General features: G+C 42.8%; 1 protein-coding gene across 2 annotated transcripts in view; it reads right to left on the bottom strand.

Annotated features, from left to right (window-relative positions):
* The window catches only part of DDX59 (DEAD (Asp-Glu-Ala-Asp) box polypeptide 59), a 39,098-nt gene that overhangs the window by 18,412 nt on the left and 1,963 nt on the right, over nt 1-18,723 (bottom strand). For both annotated transcript variants that reach the window (XM_011931707.1, XM_011931706.1), the window contains exons 2-5: nt 16,873-17,690; nt 14,571-14,738; nt 9,132-9,221; nt 345-596 (exon numbers count right to left, since the gene is read on the bottom strand). In XM_011931707.1, the coding sequence (XP_011787097.1) occupies nt 345-596; nt 9,132-9,221; nt 14,571-14,738; nt 16,873-17,679 (1,317 nt within the window). In that variant the 5' untranslated portion in view covers nt 17,680-17,690. The remainder of the gene's footprint in view (nt 1-344; nt 597-9,131; nt 9,222-14,570; nt 14,739-16,872; nt 17,691-18,723) is intronic.

Raw genomic sequence — 18,723 nt, forward strand, 5'->3', positions numbered from 1 at the left:
CTCCTGACCTCGTGATCCGCCCGTCTCGGCCTCCCAAAGTGCTGGGATTACAGGCTTGAGCCACCGCGCCCGGCCAAAAGGAGAACATATTCCTTAGGAATAATCTTGATATTAAAATATATTTCTATAATAAGGCAAAGAAAACCCAACCCTGTATCTATCCAACATGTTTTCCCAAATAGCTATTTATTTGATTCTCACAGAATTCTAAGGTAGGTAAAGCAATTTATTAGTAAATACCTTTGTCAAATTCCCCGAAAGTTTAATCTAAAAATCATTCTCTTAAGAGCTATGAAAAATGCAAACACAATCCATAAAACATGGTTAACTGCTTTACTACTCACATTTAAAATTTCAAATAATTTTTTCTTTTTGGCTGGGTCTTCTACCCACAAAATAATCTGACGTACATTGGCACAAGGTAGGTTCTTTTCTCCAGTGATAATTCTCACAGGATTATGCAGAAGCTGGCTTGCTAGTTGCTCTATGCTAGTTGGAATTGTGGCTGAAACCAAAATGGTCTGATAATTATTAGGAATGTTTTCCAAAATGTCAAGCACTTGTTGTTGAAAGCCCATCTTTAACATGGTATCAGCCTAAAATAAAATTGTATTAAAGTTAGTCTTGTTTGACATTAAAATCCAGAACCACCCCCCAAAAAGACTGATATAACTAACAACATAAAAATTAAAAATTCTTAAATACAAAACTATACCACAATGTCAAGAGAACTGGGAAAACGTTTATACAAAATTATAAACTGTGCAACTAAATGTTTACAATGATATACAAAGACTGTTATTATTGGCATTATTAATAGTAGTAAAAAGCTATACACATTCTAAATATTCATCAGTAGGAGATTTGCTAAATTATGGTAGATCCATATGACACTATGCTGTCAAGAAAAATGATCAGCAAGCCCTTTTTTAAATAATGAATGACTGCTAGGTAAAAAAAAAAAAAAGCAAAGTACAAAATATTATGTGTAACAAGATACCTATTTATGCTACAAAAATATTATATGTGTATACACTCAAGAAACTTAATTGCTAACACCAGGGAGAAGGCTGGAGGGCTTTAAGGGAGGCAATTACACTTTTAGTTTTTTGCAAAGTTGTTTTTTTAACCATGCACACAGATTATGCTTATAATAAAATATTATTTTAAATAAAAATTAATGTTAGGTGTAATCCCAGCACTTTGGGAGGCCGAGACGGGCGGATCACGAGGTCAGGAGATCAAGACCATCCTGGCTAACATGGTGAAACCCCGTCTCTACTAAAAAATACAAAAAACTAGCCGGGCGCGGTAGCGGGCGCCTGTAGTCCCAGCTACTCGGGAGGCTGAGGCAGGTGAATGGCGCAAACCAGGGAGGCGGAGCTAGCAGTGAGCTGAGATCCGGCCACTGCACTCCGGTCTGGGGGACGGAGCGAGACTCCGCCTCAAAAAAAAAAAAAAAAAAAAAAAGAATTAATGTTAGGGGCTGCTATGGTCTGAACTGTGGTGACCACCCCTAAATTCACATATTGAAATCTAACCCACAATGGTAGTAAGAGGGGAAGCCTTTAGGGGGTGATTAAGTCATGAAGGTTCCGCCCTTATGAATGGAACTAGTGCCCTTCTAAAAGAGGCTGGATGGAGCCGTGTGTGAGGATGCAGCAAGAGTGTGCCAGTGCCATCTTTGAAGCAGAGAGCAGGCCCTCGCCAGACACTGAATCAAGGTTAGCGCTTTGATACCTGGACTTTCCAGCTTCAAGAACTGTGAGAAAAAGTTCCTGCTGTTTATAAATTACACAGTCTAAGGTATTTTGTTATAGCACCAGGAATGGACTAAGACAGGGGCTTTCACTTCTATTTTTCTGTACTGTTGGTTTGTTACAACCATGAATTACCAAGCAAATAAAAAAAATTTTTTTTTAAAGTTAGTGCTGCCATTAAAAAAAAAAAAAAAGATTAAGGCTATCTTGAGTTGCAAATACAATCCAGTTGTCTATAATTTGGGAACAATGAGGTATTTAATTCTTTTTTTTCCCCTTCTGAGCCTTGATTCAGGATAATTCTTTTAAACTATTAAGGAATTGTGGGTGTTTGTTTTGACACAGGGTCTTGCTCTATCGCACAGGCTGGAGTGCAGTAGCATGATTCCAGCTTGTTGGAACCTTAAACTCCTGGGCTCCAGAGATCCTCCAGCTTCAGCCTCCTAAGTAGCTGGGACTACAGGCACAAGCCAGGGCACCCAGTTTGGCACTGTATTTTTAAGTGCCCACTAATGTGCTGTCATCCATATTAAAATTTGAATATTCATTTTACTATTATTCAGTGGAAAAAAAAATTGTCACCCAGGTTGGAGTGCAGTGGTGCCATCTTGGCTTACTGTGCAACCTCCCAGGCTCAAGCCAGCCTCCCACCTCAGCTTTCCAAATAGCTGGGATTACAGACACACGCCACCACACCCATCTAATTTTGTATTTTTAGTGGAGGTGGGGTTTTGCTATGTTGCCCAGGCTCCACCCCTATTTTCTAACATGTCTTTAATGTGCACAGATTATTCAACAGATGTTATTCAAAATGCAGAGTGGGCCATAAAAAGCATTTTTTTTTTTTTTTTTGAGACAGGGTCTTGCTGTGTCGCCAGACTGGAGTGCAGTGGTATAATCATGGCTCACTGCAACTTCTGCCTCCTAGGCTCAAGCGATCCTCCTGCCTCAGCCTCCTGAGTAGCTGGGACCACAGGTGGGACCACAGGCACGTGCCACCATGCCCGGCTAATTTTTGGTATTTGTATTTTTTTTTTTTTGCAGAGACTAGGTTTCCTCATGTTGCCCAGGCTAGTCTTGAACTACTAGTCTCAAGCAATCCTCTCGCCTTGACCTCCCAAAGTGCTGGGATTACAGGCGTGGGCCCCTGCACCCCAGCATCTCCTCTCCTGATTTTTCTCCTCCCTCACTAGCTACTCTGAGCCTCGTTTCTTTTCTCTCAATCCCTATACACTGGGGAGCCCCATGGGCTGGGTCACAGGCTTCTTCCTTCCCCATCTGTGCTCTCTCCTCAGAGGAGATCAACAAATTCCACGGCTCTGAATACCATGCATGCATCAAAGACTCCCAAAATCATATCTCAGGCCACAACTGCTTCCCCGAACTCAAGTGGTAGAAACTATCTGCCGACTTAACATCTCCACTTGGTTCCAACAGGCCCCTCAAGTTCAACACATTCAAAACAGAAGTTTCTATTTCCTTCCTGCCAAACCCACTCCTATCCCAGAACACATCCCAGGAAACAGCACCATCAGAAACTCTTATTTCATCTCTTCTCTTCACCACCTGACACTGACTCCATTAATCATCCTGTCAACCCACCAGCACACCCCAGAGCTGGTCCCTTCTCCCAGCTCATACTTGCAAGACTGCTCGCAATCCTGTCACCCCCATCCCACAACCAATTCTCCTCAAGGAACCAGACAGATTCTTCTAAAATATAAATCAGATCTTTACCCTCCTCTGCTTAAACCCTCCAATGGTTTCCCATCACACTTAGAATAAAATCCAACTTCTAACCATGACTAAAAAGTCTTACACGTTCTCATCTTTGTCCACTTCTCCATCTCCTAGCACTCTCCCCTCACTGCCCGTGACTCTGCCACACCAACCTTCCTTCTGTTCCCAAATACCTCACGCTTGCTCCCCTGTTGAAAGTCTTCCTGGCTGAAAGTCTTGCCTCCAGATGGATCTCTGCATGACTGGCTCCTCATTCAGATCTTAGCATAAATGTCATCTTCTCAGAGAGCTCTCCTTGACTCCCAATCTAAGGTAATCCCCCCTTCCCGGTTGCCACTGCCATATCGCCTTGTGTAAGTACATTTATTACAGTTCCATGAGACAGCTCATATGTCTCATTTTCCACTGTATTCTCAAAACCAACAAGTGTCAGCACATGAAAAGCCCTAACAACGTATTTTGTAAATAAATGAACACTCACTAATTCTAAGCACTAAATAAGCACCTACCTATATGTCAGGCAACTTACTACTCAATGTGGCCCAAACCTCTCTGAAGATAAGAATCACCTGAAGGGCGGGGCACGGTGGCTCAAGCCTGTAATCCCAGCACTTCGGGAGGCCGAGGCGGGTGCATCACGAGGTCAGGAGATGGAGACCATCCTGGCTAACACAGTAAAACCCTATCTCTACTAAAAATACAAAAAATTAGCCGGGCATGGTGGCAGGCGCCTGTAGTCCCAGCTACTCGGGAGGCTGAGGCAGGAGAATGGCAGGAACCCGGGAGGCGGAGCTTCCAGTGAGCCGAGATCACGCCACTGCACTCCAGCCTGGGTCGGGGGGGAAAAAAAAAAGAATCACCTGAGGGGGGGAAAAAAAAAGATCACCTGGAATGAGTTTTTAGAAATTTCTGGCTACAACTCACACCTACTGAATCAGAATATCGAAGTGAGAGGTCTGGTCTTGTCTGATGTTCACTGAACAAGCCAGGTGACTCTTATAATTAAGGAAACTTGGGCAAACACTGTGCTAAGAAAAAATTTTAAAAATCTATGCACAGTTCAACAGAGCAGAGAGAAACAAAGGCCTAAAATCTGACAGGGGGAGTGAAGGATTTCAGAGTTACTAACAGATAAAGAAGGAAGAGCAGGTAGAAAGGATGGGAGAGAATTCCAGGCCAAAGGACAGGTATGACAGAAGAACGGAGGGTCGCAAAGCAGATCATTTCAAAGGAATTATCTGAGTTTTCACCTCTGACTATTCTTGCATCTTCACCCTCCTCGTGAAACAGTGGTTCTCTCTTCTTCAAGGATATTATTCATTCTCAGTTCCTCTCTGGCGTCTCAAGCAGCTTTTTACTGACTCATCTTCAAACTCCACAAGGCAGGCCCTTAGCCCCAGCCTGTTTCTGCTCATTTCTAACTTGTCTCCCTTAGAGAAACCATGCATTTCATGGATTCTGATGCCTATTTTATTTTTAAAAGTTTTATCGGCAGCCTCCTGAGCCAGAAAAGGTTCAGAGGGACTCCCTAATGCCTATTTTAGATTTTCAGAGTACTACCCCTTAGTTCATCATTTGCAGGAAATTCACCATGTCTAAAGCCAAACTCAAACATTACTACCAAGACCCAGATTTGCTCATATGTCCTTTTTAAAATAAAAGGCACAACTATAACTGATGGAGTCACCTCTATTGCCTTCTTCCTCTCTCATCCTCAGGCATCAGAAGATGCACGAGTGACTCTTGGATTTGGCCTGTGACTCCTACTGCCTCCACCCTGTAACCCCTCACCCCTGTCTGGATTGCTGGCTGCTCTGTTTTAGATTCTTTCATTTCTCCTGTACCAAGCAGCAGGGTAACCTCTTAAACCACTACTCAATAATTTAGAAAGCCTCACTGTCTCCCACATCAAATCCAAATTCCTCTGCCTTCCTGTCCAGGCCCTCTGTAATTTGGCCCCACCCTAACAACCCAATTTTACCTCCTATTATTTCTCAGGAAGAATTCTTCAAGCTGGTGGTCTCTTCTCTGCCCCCTGCACACATGCACTTGGACTTTCTGACTCTGCTTATGTTGGCCCCTTCACTTGGAACAGTTGATACATCCTCTTGTTTTCTAAATCTTTTTCCATCTTCTGAAGCCCAGGTCAAATGCCATTACCTCCGAGAAGCCATTTTTTGCAGTGCTAATACATTTACTCTCTCATTTTTCCTTCTGACCTTATTTCTCCTGAACAATTAGCATATCATATACAGTCCTTTTTTTTTTTTTTTTTTTTGAGACGGAGTTTCACTCCTGTTGCCCAGGCTGGAGTGCAATGGCGCAATCTTGGCTCACCTCAACCTCCGCCTCCCGGGTTCAAGCAATTCTCTTGCCTCAGCCTCCCAAATAGCTGGGATTACAGGCATGTGCCACCACGCCCGGCTAATTTTGTATTTTTAGCAGAGATGGGGTGTCTCCATGTTGATTAGGCTGGTCTCGCACTCCCGACCTCAGGTGATATGCCTGCCTCAGTCTCCCAAAGTGCTGGGATTACAGGTGTGAGCCAATGTGCCCAGCCATTCAGTCCAATTTTTTCACTAGTATCTTCTATCAGCCATTGGCAAACTACAGTTCTGGGGACAAATTTAGACCTTTACCTGTTTTTGCAAATAATGTTTTATGGGAACCCCGTCATACCCATTCACTTTCATACCATCTACATTTGTATTGAGTAGCTGCCACAGAGACTATACAGCCCCCAAAGCCTAAGATATTTACCATCTGGTCCTTTACAGAAAGTGTTTGCCAACCCCTGGCCTACATCATGTTAGTACTTTTGTATCTCCGTACACATGATAATGTTCTTGCCTTTACTTCAGTATATGTATCTTTTCTCTCCAACACTATTTCAGCACCTTGTAGGCTTGAATGCTGTTCAAAACTTCTCTGTGATGCCATCCAAACTTATCCAGAACTGGTCAATTTGTACCTAAATAATACTTCTGTACTGACTGCAGTTTCTGTATATAACTGACTCTGTTGTTTACCAGCTCATTTCCCCTCTAGATCACCCAGAAACCATATTCCTTAAATGCCAAGGAGCTGGGACACAGGCTGCACATACAGGCGCTTGATAAATGTTTGCCGAAAGAATACTTCCCTTGTACCATAATGGTGAGTACAGCACTAAAGTGTCTCATGAAGCCTCGTTAGTGGAAGAAAATGAAAATGCTGTAAAGAGAAGTGAGGATGAGGCCAGGTGCAGGGGCTCACACCTGTAATCCCAACACTTTGGGAGGTCAAGGCAGGAGGATCACTTGAGCCCAGGAATTCAAGACCAGCCTAGGCAACACAGCAAGACCCCATCTCTAAACAAATTTGAAAAACAAAGAGAGAAGTGAGGATGAGTGGAACCTAACCTTAAAATCCATATAAGAATTACTTTGGCCGGGCGCGGTGGCTCATGCCTGTAATCCCACCACTTTGGGAGGCTAAGGTGAGCGGATCACTTGAGGCCAGGAGTTTGAGACCAGCCTGGCCAACATGGTGAAACTCTGTCTCAACTAAAAACATAAAAATTAGCCAGGTATGGTGGCACACGCCTGTAATCCCAGCTACTCGGGAGGCTGAGGCAGGAGAATTCCTTGAACCCAGGAGGTGGAGGTTGCAGTGAGCTGAGATTGGGCCACTGCACTCCAACCTGGGCGGCAGAGTGGGACCCTGTCTCAAAAAAAAAAAGAATTACTTTGCAGGCCAGGTGCGGTGGCTCATGCCTGTAATCCCACCACTTTGGGAGGCTAAGGTGAGCGGATCACTTGAGGCCAGGAGTTTGAGACCAGCCTGGCCAACATGGTGAAACTCTGTCTCAACTAAAAACATAAAAATTAGCCAGGTATGGTGGCACACGCCTGTAATCCCAGCTACTCGGGAGGCTGAGATACGAGAATCACTTGAGCCTAAAAGGTGGAGGTGGCAGTGAGCCAAGATCATGCCATTGCACTCCAGCCTGTGTGACAGAGGGAAACTGTCTTAAAAAAAAAATTACTTCTCTAGCTCGTAAGATGGGGAGAATTTAAGAACATGGGGCTTATCAACAAAGGGAAGCCCAGTGATGTTCAGGGTGACAGTATGTCTAATGATAATCAGATGCAATAAGTCAGTTCTACCAAATGGCCGTGTCAGAAAACTGCTGACTTAGCAGTAGCAGGACTCTTCAGTCTATAAGACATTTTTGGGCGGATGCGGTGGCTCACGCCTGTAAGCTCAAAACTTTGGGAGGCCGAGAAGGGTGGATCACCTTAGGTCAGGAGTTCAAGACCAGCCTGGACAACATGGTGAAACCCTGTCACTACTAAAAACACAAAAAGAAAGTTAGCTGGGCACGGTGGCAGGTGCCTGTAATCCCAGCTACTCAGGAGGCTGAGGCAGGAGAATTGCTTGAACCCGGGAGGTAGAGGTTGCAGTGAGCCGAGATCGCGCCATTGCACTCCAGCCGAGGCAACAGGAGCTAAACACTCTCTCAACAAAAAAGAAAAAAAGACATTTTCACCATCATTCTTCATCCTTGCCATAGCTCTAGAAGATTAACCAGCTTGCCTAAGATCTCATGGGAGGTGGAGTAAATGTTCAAATCTTGATCTCGTGGGTACTGGCTACGTGTTCTATCCTACTGCTACTTACTGGGGCCCACGGAAGGCAGGCTAAGACACCATCACTGGTCAGCACCTGGCACCCCGCATTTGTGACCACTGCTGGGTAATGCCAGGCCTCTGCTCTGTCACTGCTGGTAAGACATCTGGGAAGATGCATGTGCCCTGCAGGTGGGCTGGCACACGGTCCTATGTTCCCTTGGCAGAATATCACCGAGCAACAACACTTTTACTTCATCTTATTAAGCAGGCCAAAATTATAAAAATGCCTCTATAGTATATGTAACATAGGAAATCAGGACCACAGATGCCTACGTCCACACAGAAAAAAAAAAAAAATTTAAAGGCCATCTGCTGGGCACGGCGGCTCATGCCTATAATCCCAGTACTTTGGGAGGCCAAGGCAGGAGGATCCCTTGAGCCCAGGAGTTCAAGACTAATCAGCCTGGGTAATATAGTGAGACCCCATCTCTACAAAAACCAAATTAGCCAGGCATGGTGATATGCGTGCCTGTAGTCCCAGCTACTCAGGAGGCTGAGGTGGGTGGATCACTTGAGTGTGGGAGGTTGAGGCTGCAGTGAGCTGTGTTTCCGTCACTGCACTCCAGCTTGGGGTGACCTGAGCAACAGAGCAAAACCCTGTCTCATTACCTGACACTGACTATTTTTGCAAACAAACAATAGTAAGCATCAAATGCTTAAAAAAAAAAAACAAACAAAAAACAACTTACTATTGAGAATAGGGTATGTACTGAATTTGTGTTTTCTGTCAATTAGGAAAAGACGGCTCTGGTGTAATTTTAGTGTAGCACACATTATGATAGCTTCAGCGCTACACAGGAAACAGCTTAAGAAGCACTGCTGCAACGCTTTAAAAGTCCCTGAGGTTTTTTTTTTTTTAGAGAGAGAAAATGTCCTGAATATACAATGAAATTATATAACTATACTTTCCCTAAATTGTGTAAAATCATGTAACCGTTTTTCAAACACCACTACTTACTTCATCTACTACAACAATCTTTATACCACAGAGTTCTACAGAGCTCTGCTTTATTATATCCAGAAGTCGCCCAGGGGTTGCTATGATAACCTGAATAAAAGAGAAGAAGCAAATTAAAAAAATCGGTAATAGCCATTTTCATTCATTCATTCCATACTGATTGAGCGACTCATATGTACCAGACACTGTGTTAAACACTCAGAATTCAGTGATGAACAAGTCAGACACAGTCTCCGCTCTCATGAAACTTGTAACACAAAGGAAGAAACAGATAAAACAAGAAAGTGCTCATGAGAGAAATATACTATGTGAGATAAATATACTATGTGAGAGAAATATACTATGTGAGATAAATATACTATGTGAGAGAAATATACTATGTGAGATAAATATACTATGTGAGATAAATATACTATGTGAGATAAATATACTATGTGAGATAAATATACTATGTGAGAGAAATATGTGAGAGAAATATACTATGTGAGAGAAATATACTATGTGAGATAAATATACTATGTGAGATAAATATACTATGTGAGATAAATATACTATGCCATAATTGGAGGGACCTACCCAGTCCTACCCAACACACAGGTCAAACCTAAAGGATCAGTGGGCGTGAGCAAGGTGAGGAGTGATTAAGGAGAGAGAAAAGTATCTATGACATTCCTAAGGCTGGGAGGCCAGTGAAGTTTCCAAATGGTGAGGGAGAATGGGGCAGGCTGAGGCAGGCACCAGGAAGGGCCTTTGTAGGCAGTTTGACTGATATTGTTCTGTAAACAAGTGAAAATTCCGTAACACCTTTGGGCTTTTTATTTCATTTTTAAATTAAGAGGTTGGGCAAAGTGATTTTTAAGGTTGCTTAAGGCTCTTAACAATTTTATAATATGTTAGTGGCTAACAATGGGGGCGCTTTTTTTTTATACAATCTCGCTCTGTCACCCAGCAGGAGTGCAGTGGCACAATCATGGCTCACTGCAGCCTCAACTTCCCCGGCTCTAGGGGTCTTCCTACCTCAGCCTCCCAAGTAACTGGGACTACAGGCATGCCACCACATCTGGCTAATTTTTTGACTTTTTTGTAGAGACAAGGTCTCTATGTTGCCCAGACTGGTCTCAAACTCCTGGGCTCAAATAATCCTCCCGCCTTGACCTCCCAAAGTGCTGTGATTACAAGTGTGAGCCACTGCATTCGGCTTATTTTTACCTTTTTTTAAACAATAAGGAAAAATGCTTTAATACCAATCACATCTCCCCTTTGCTTCTATGCTACCATTGGCCAGTATTTAACTTCTACTTTATTTTGAAACCCACAGGTTGTTCATTATGATTACTATTTCATTCAATGTTTCCTGAGATTTACCCACATGCTTACTATTTTCCTCAGCTGCCATTGTTTCCATCCTACACCCTCCTTTCTGGCACAATCTTCTTTGTCTGTAGACTACCTTAGTTTTAAAGTTCTCTTACATGGTGTATTGGTAGTAACTTTCTCAGTTTTGTTTATTTGAAAAGCTTTTTTATTTTGCCCTTGCTCTTGGAGGGCAGCTTTGCTGAACAGACAGGTTTTGGTTATTTTTTCTCAGAGGGCACCTGGGAGGGAGCTCAGGCTGGTGAGAGGGGTGGAAGTGACAGGTGGGCAGCCCTGCATGGGGTGCTGCAGCCCAAGGGGCTGAGGACAGTGCAGGGTGGAGTCTGTGAGGTGAGGAAGGCATCGCTGTGGGAGGGGCGGTGCTGACGGTGGGAGGTGGGCTCCATAGAAGAGAATTGGTCAAATAAATAAATACGAAAGGAAAATGAGTGGCAGGTTTCTGTCAGTTATAAACATGAATGAATCCTGTTGTATTGAATTGAAATTGGAAGTATCAACATGAACTTATGGTCTCATGGTTTCTAATAAATACAGATACAGAAAAACACACACTTGGATATCCAGCTGACCCTTGAACAACATGGATTTCAACTGTGTGAGTCCACTGAAACATATCAATTTCAACCAAATACAGATCAACAATACTCAGGTTCAGCAGGGCCGACTGCAGGATCAAAGTATGCAAAGATTTTGGTACATATGCAGGGGATCCTGGAACCAATCCCTGGCAGACGCTGAGAGCTGTATTCCCTAGCTGTATCCACTGGGAGGTCCTAGAAGCAGTGATAGTCCAATAGCAATCAACACACATAGCCCAGAACTTTCTTTTTAAATGCTATCCTCTAATAAAAGAAACCAGGGCTCCTTGGAGAAGGCATGATTCCAGGGCTGGGGCAGGGAAAGAAAAATGTAAGCATGGAACATCTTCTTTAGATAGAAAGTAAGGAAGACTCAAAGAATGATGGAGATCTGAACAAAGGACATAGAAACCAACTTGAAGGTGCTTCCACTGGACAGATAGAGATCAACTGGAGCATCAAAACAAATAATGATAACAGATTATAAACCTCTGAATAACAGGAAGCCGTGAGTCCATACAGATAGAAATAAATATATACATAAATTCAAAGTGTAGTGAAGAATGAGAAATTTACATTTCAAAGTACATCTCAAAGTACTCTCCCCAAAATATTTACTAAACTCAAAGGGGAAAAAAATAAACTTTACAACTACTTTACAGCTCCTATCACCAGGAAAAGGACATACTGATACTGTGTGCAACCTAAAAGGATGCAATGAAAAAAACAAAGCATCTCTTCTGTGATATCCCTGTCAAAGACATGTAACTTGAATCTAATCAGTTGAGGGATGTTCTTCAAAGTAAGTAGCTTATAAACCTTAAAAGGGCCAAGATTATGAGGAAAAAAAAGGAAAGATGGAGGAACCGTTTCAAATTGAAGGAGATGACAAAGACATGACAACTAAATGCAACATGTGATTCTGAACTGGATTCTTGTGCTATAAAAAGTGATGGAACAATTATAAAAATGTGAATGGGGACGGAGGAGTAGATGATACCAATATTAATTCCTGATGTGATCTAATGTATCAACGTGACACTGTTTGGAGCTGTGTTCCCACCCAAATTGCATGTCGAACTGTAATCCCCAATGTTGGAGGTGGGATCTGAAGGGAGGTGATTGGATCATGGCAGCTATTTCTCATGGTTTAGTACCCTTCCCCCTGGTGCTGTCATGATAGTTACTGTGAGATCTAGTTGTTTAAAAGTGTGTAGCACCTCCCCACTCTCTTTCTTCCTCCTGCACTGGTCATGTGAAGCTCCTCGCTCCCCCTCTGCCTTCTGCCATGATTGGAAGCTTCCTGAGGCCTCCTCAGAGGCAGAAGCCACTATGCTTCCTGTACAGCCTGCAGAACCATGAGTCAATTAAAGCGCTTTTCCTTATAAATTACCCAGTCTCAAGTATTTCTTTATAGCAGTGCAAGCATGGACTAATACACAATGTTAATTTCCTCATTCCATAATTGTATTACGGTTATGTAAGACAGTGTCCTTGTTTGTAACAATCATACTGTAAAGTATATGGGGGTGAGAGGGCATCAAGTCAGCAAGTTACTTCCAAAAGGTTTGGGAGGGAAAAAAAAGTTTCATTTACTCTACTTACCACCTTTCTTTAAGTTTGAGATTGTTTTTTAAAAAAATGTGTGCTTTGGGAGGCCGAGGCAGGTGGATCACCTGAGTTCAGGAATTCAAGACCAGCCTGGCCAACATGGTGAAACCCCGTCTCTATTAAAAATACCAAAAATTAGGCCGGGCGCGGTGGCTCAAGCCTGTAATCCCAGCACTTTGGGAGGCCGAGACGGGCGGATCACGAGGTCAGGAGATCGAGACCATCCTGGCTAACATGATGAAACCCCGTCTCTACTAAAAAATACAAAAAACTAGCCGGGCGAAGTGGCGGGCGCCTGTAGTCCCAGCTACTCGGGAGGCTGAGGCAGGAGAATGGCGTAAACTCGGGAGGCGGAGCTTGCAGTGAGCTGAGATCCGGCCACTGCACTCCAGCCCGGGTGACAGAGCGAGACTCTGTCTCAAAAAAAAAAAAAAACCAAAAATTAGCTAAGAATGGTGGTGGGCGCCTGTAGTCCCAGCTACTCTGGAGGCTGAGGCAGGAGAATCGCTTGAACCCGGGAGACAGAGGTTGCAGTGAGCAGAGGTTGCGCCACTGCACTCCAGCCTGGGTAACTGGAGACTAATACCAATATGTTAACATACTTTGTTTTAAGAATTGGAATGCAAGCTTAGTTTAAAAGCTGTTAGAAGTTCGCAGCTACTTATCCATTTGAATTATAATGTTATCCATTCTTTGCAATGAAAATAAATTTAATGCAGAGGTTGATATGAGACTGCAGTTAAACGCCATTAACCAACTTCAAATTTGATGTCCATCAAAAATACTTGTATTGTTTACTTTATAAATACATATTGCTGAATTTATAATTTGGTATTGATATCACCTTTATCTGTTTTATATACTGGAGGTCCACCTTAAAAAAGCACTGATCCAATATCCCATTAATTATCAGCCTCTAATTTCTTAAAACAACATTCTACAGGCTTTAAATCTATCAGATATATCTGATTTGACCTTCAAAAGATTCCAACATGAAAGGCTGATATTCACCCATAGAAGTTGTCGAATACTGCAGGAGCTTCATCCCAGCTGGTACTGCTGCCCCAGCCCCCGGAGTGCCCTTCCCCAACTCCCTGCCAACCCAGCTCCTCCCCTGGGTCGCCAGGGCCTCCCTACCAACCTAGCTCCTCCCCTGGGTCGCCAGGGCCTCCCTACCACCCCAGTTAACTATAACAGTTAATGCCTAGAACACCAAGGGGCCTCGAGGACCCAGTTCCTGCACCAAAGCTGCAGCCTACTTTGATTGGTCAGCATCTGTGCCAAACCTTCCATTAAACATTTTCATTTTAAAGGCAGGTATCTTCAGCCACCCATTCAAACTTAAGAAAACTGAAGCCCACAAAAGTGAAGTAACTTATCTATGGCCATGCAGCTACCAGACCACATTGCTTTTACATAGTTTTACATATCAGAAAATACAGACTACGCGGAACAGCATGGCTAAGGAAGGAGGAAAGACAGGTAAATCAAAGTATCAATTTTGGCAACTACTATTTATTAGCTATAGATCCTTAAATAAACCCCACCTTTCTGAGATTCAACTTCTCAACTATAAAACATGGACTAGGGATTACGCCAACCCACCTTCAGAAGTAAATGTGATGCTTAAATGAGATAATGCATGTGAGAACATTCAACAGCCTTTGGCATATAACGGGCACTCATTAAATTGTGTTTCTTTCCCTTCCTATATAAAACAAACTTAAAAAACAAAAACAACCCTAAGGCTTACTTGGTAAGAATTTAAAGGCTCTCTAAAATCATACTTTTAAAAGTTCTTCAAGGGGGGAAAAAACTCTAGATCCTGTATTGCTTACAAAACTTTTCAAAGACATTGTATCAAATCAGTGCTTACCTTAACATGTTGTTGCAGACGATAAAGCTGTGGGGGTAAGGGTAAGCCCCCTACAAGAAGCACGGTTTTCATGCGTGGCAGGCCACTCATCAATTCTTTAGCTTGTCTCTCTATCTGAATGGCTAACTCTCTGGTTGGTGTAAGAATGAGTGCAGATGGAGTTTTGCTCTGCAAAGATGTGAAAAACAAGTTTATAAACACCAGCAATTAATTCCTGCTGATATGAACTAAATCTTCACAAGGATTCCAGGAACATGGCCCTTTTAAAGTGTTCCCAACTGGATATGAGTCCTCCTGCCTTCTGCTTGCTGCAGACTTTTTTCCTCCGAAACCAACATAAATTAAATCCATTTCTCACATAACACAGAATACAGTGATCAAAATTGGGGCTGGGGAGAGGTGTCCACAGTAACCAAGGTGAGAAAACTGAAGATTTGCTCCTAGTTCATTGGACTCTGTAATCTACAGTCATCCTCCTCTGAAGAGAGAACCCAATAGTCACCATGAAGATCTGGTAAAAGCTGGCATGCTACCCTTGGTCTTTCCCTCTTGGCTCTCTTGTGGATTCACTTCTTTCTTTGTCCATATAACTTACATATATACCCACATCCTATTTCGGGCTTTATGGCTCTATTTTGGTCTTCCAGCATGTGTGACCTATAAACAATCTAGCACTTTTTTTTCCTCACACTATCTTCTACTACTCTTTAGTTTTCCAATTTTTTTCTCCTTTATCTTTCCTCTCTTTGCCCACATTTTTTTTTTTTTTTTTTTGAAACAGAAATTCGCTCTTGTTGCCTAGGCTGGAGTGCAATGGCACAATCTCGGATCACTGCAATCTCCGCCTCCGGGGTTCAATCAATTCTCCTGCCTCAGCCTCCCGAGTAGCTGGGATTACAGGCATGCGCCATCATGCCCGGCTAATTTTGTATCTTTAGCAGAGATGGGGTTTCTCCATGTTGACCAGGCTGCTCTTAAACTCCAGATCTCAGGTGATCCACCCACCTCGCCTTCCCAAAGTGCTGGGATTACAAGCGTGAGCCACTGTGCCCCGCCTTGCCCACATTTTTTACTTACTTCCCTTCCTGCCATACTTCATACTTCACAAGTTCATCAGTACTTGGGAAACAGTAATTACTCAAAATGTTTGTTAAACTAATTATATGTGGCCGGGCGCGGTGGCTCAAGCCTGTAATCCCAGCACTTCGGGAGGCCGAGACGGGCGGATCACGAGGTCAGGAGATCAAGACCATCCTGGCTAACATGGTGAAACCCCGTCTCTACTAAAAAATACAAAAAAAAACTAGCCGGGCGAGGTGGCGGGCGCCTGTAGTCCCAGCTACTCAGGAGGCTGAGGCAGGAGAATGGCGTGAACCCGGGAGGCGGAGCTTGCAGTGAGCTGAGATCCAGCCACTGCACTCCAGCCTGGGTGACAGAAGCGAGACTCCGTCTCAAAAAAAAAAAATAAAATAAAATAAACTAATTATATGTGAAAGTGCTCTATACACTATAAACTAACAAGTAAGGTACGGTAGTGATTATTTTAAGATGAACCATAGATCACATTTAAGAGTGTATTTTGACGCTGGGTGCGGTGGCTCACGCCGGCAACCCCAGCACTTTGTGAGGCTGAGGCGGTTGGATCACCTAAGGTCAGGAGTTCAAGACCAGCCTGACCAACAAGGAGAAACACCATCTCTACTAAAAATACAAAATTAGCTGGGTGTGGTGGCACATGCCTGTAATCCCAGCTACTCAGGAGCCTGAGGCAGGAGAATCACCTGAACCTGGGAGGCGGAGGTTGCAATAAGCTGAGATTGTGCCATTGCACTCCAGCCTGGGGAACAAGAGTGAAACTCAGTCTCCAAAAAAAAAGCGTATTTTGAAACTCTATGATGTGTTCCAACTTCAGTATAAATCAGTTTCTTCAAAATACAAAATCCAAGGAGACTAAACTGACGTACAAACTGCTGCTCGTCTGGTCAGCTGGATCTTTTCCCCCTCAAATCCAAAGCTTATTCTGTTAACAGAAAAACTGTTAAAAACAAAATGTTTTGTAAGGGAGCAAATTTTTAGATCCTCAATAAAGAGATCTCTGGTTCAATATAATACAAGAAAAATTTCCTGAAATTATGTTTTCGTACAAACTACTATCAGAAGCAAAATCACTACAGGCACTAGTGACTAAAATTCCAAATATTTAGTTTTAGTTTGCAATTTTAATACAGTTAAGAATGAAACTTGTTAAATACCTCACTTGTTTCCAAGAATAATACATGTGAACTCTATTATTAATACTTACCTCAAATAAAGCTCGCATGATAACAGGAAGAAGAAAAGCAGCTGTTTTTCCTGAGCCAGTATCTGCACTGGCCAGAATGTCTCTTCCCAGAAGTCCCACAGGAATCATCTGCATTTGAATGGGGGTTGGCACCTCATAGCCTGATTTCTTCAAATTGTGATTTAAGACCTCAGGGAAACTACAATGTTCAAAGTCAATAATGGGCCTAGTGACTTCTTGCCCTTGAACTAAAATTCCCAGCTGCTGTTTAAGATTTTCAATCTGGTCCTCCTGAAGGTTCAAAATAAAGGGGTGCTCTTTGTAGACATAGGAAGCATTCAGTGGAGACTCTGGCTCAGAATCAGCCTTCTGTGGATTGCTGAGTTTTGATTTCTCTTCCTTTTCCTTAACCTGAAGAAGATGTTTCGCTTTACACTCCAAACTACACACATCTTCATCTGTCTTATCACAGATATACTCTCCGTAACGACCACAGACAACACAGACGGGTTCCCCCGGCTCTGCCCAGCGCTGTGTTTTGGAAAATGACTTAACAGGCTCTTCAGAAGGATGGCTGTCCTTTGCATCCTGCTTGGGACTTACTGAATGAACCTCTGCCAACTGGCCACCTGGGCTGGGGAAAGGGCATGATTCGCTGCTGTGCCTGTCTGGTGTTGTGGCTGCTTCTGTAACTAGAGCCTCAACGGGAGCATCTCTGCTTTCGTCCAACTGAAGGTCTTCTGGGTCTGATTTAATTATCTTAGCCACACAACTTTTGCCATGATCATTAGCGTGCCTCTTGATTTTTAAAGATCTTGGAACAAACATCCTTCAATATTCTGTTAAGGAAATTATATAATGAGATTTATTGTACCATTAATAAAGTTACATATAAAGTACCATATGATTAATGGTCAGGCGTGGTGGTGGCTCACCCCTGTAATCCCAGCACTTTGGGATCACGAGGTCAAGAGTTTGAGACCAGCCTGGCCAACATGGTGAAACCCCGTCTCTACTAATAATACAAAAATTAGCCAGGCATGGTGGCATGTGCCTGTATTCCTAGCTACTCGGGAGGCTGAGGCAGAAGAATCTCTTGAACCCAGGAGGCAGAGGTTGCGGTGAGCCAAGACTTCACCACTGCACTCCAACCTGGGCGACACAGTTAGACTCCATCTCAAAAAATAAATAAATAAATAAAGCACTATGTGATTATCACAGAATCAGCCTAGCATCCCGCGGCTATGCCTGAAAGGAACAGTGGACATCATGACACTCTTTATATCAAGCTTTTCTTCCATTCGCCAGCTTCCACTGATGAAGAGATGGAGTCCTCTTCCTCACACATAGCAGTGTTGAAACACTGCACACCGCTCAACATAGCCTTGTACACATGGTCTATTGCCGTTTACTGATTATTTGCACTTTTAAGTATCAGATATTATAGAAATTTTGGGGTAAATCCTTCTATTATAGCATCAAAAATGAAAACAGGAGAAATACTTCACAATTAAAATCTTTAAAATCAAAACCACAAATCATAGAGAAAATGCTATTTTCATAAGTAACACTCAGTGTTATTATATGCCAAGCACAATGCTTCACCTAAATCTTCACAACAACCATGTAAAGCGGTTAGCATTACCTAATATATATGCACAGATATTTTTCCATTATGCTATACTATGTAGATTACATAGACTAATATACATATAGCATAATGGAAAATAATACAGTAATATACATAACGTAGCATAATGAAAAATCGTGTGTATGTGCATAAAACACATTATATACACTTAGAAGAAACTGAGCCACTTAGAAATTAAGTGGTTTGTCCAGGCTCGCACAATTTTTTTTTTTTTTTTTTTT

This window comes from Colobus angolensis, unplaced genomic scaffold (genome assembly GCF_000951035.1).
Source record: "Colobus angolensis palliatus isolate OR3802 unplaced genomic scaffold, Cang.pa_1.0 Scaffold91, whole genome shotgun sequence".
Taxonomy (NCBI): domain Eukaryota; kingdom Metazoa; phylum Chordata; class Mammalia; order Primates; family Cercopithecidae; genus Colobus; species Colobus angolensis.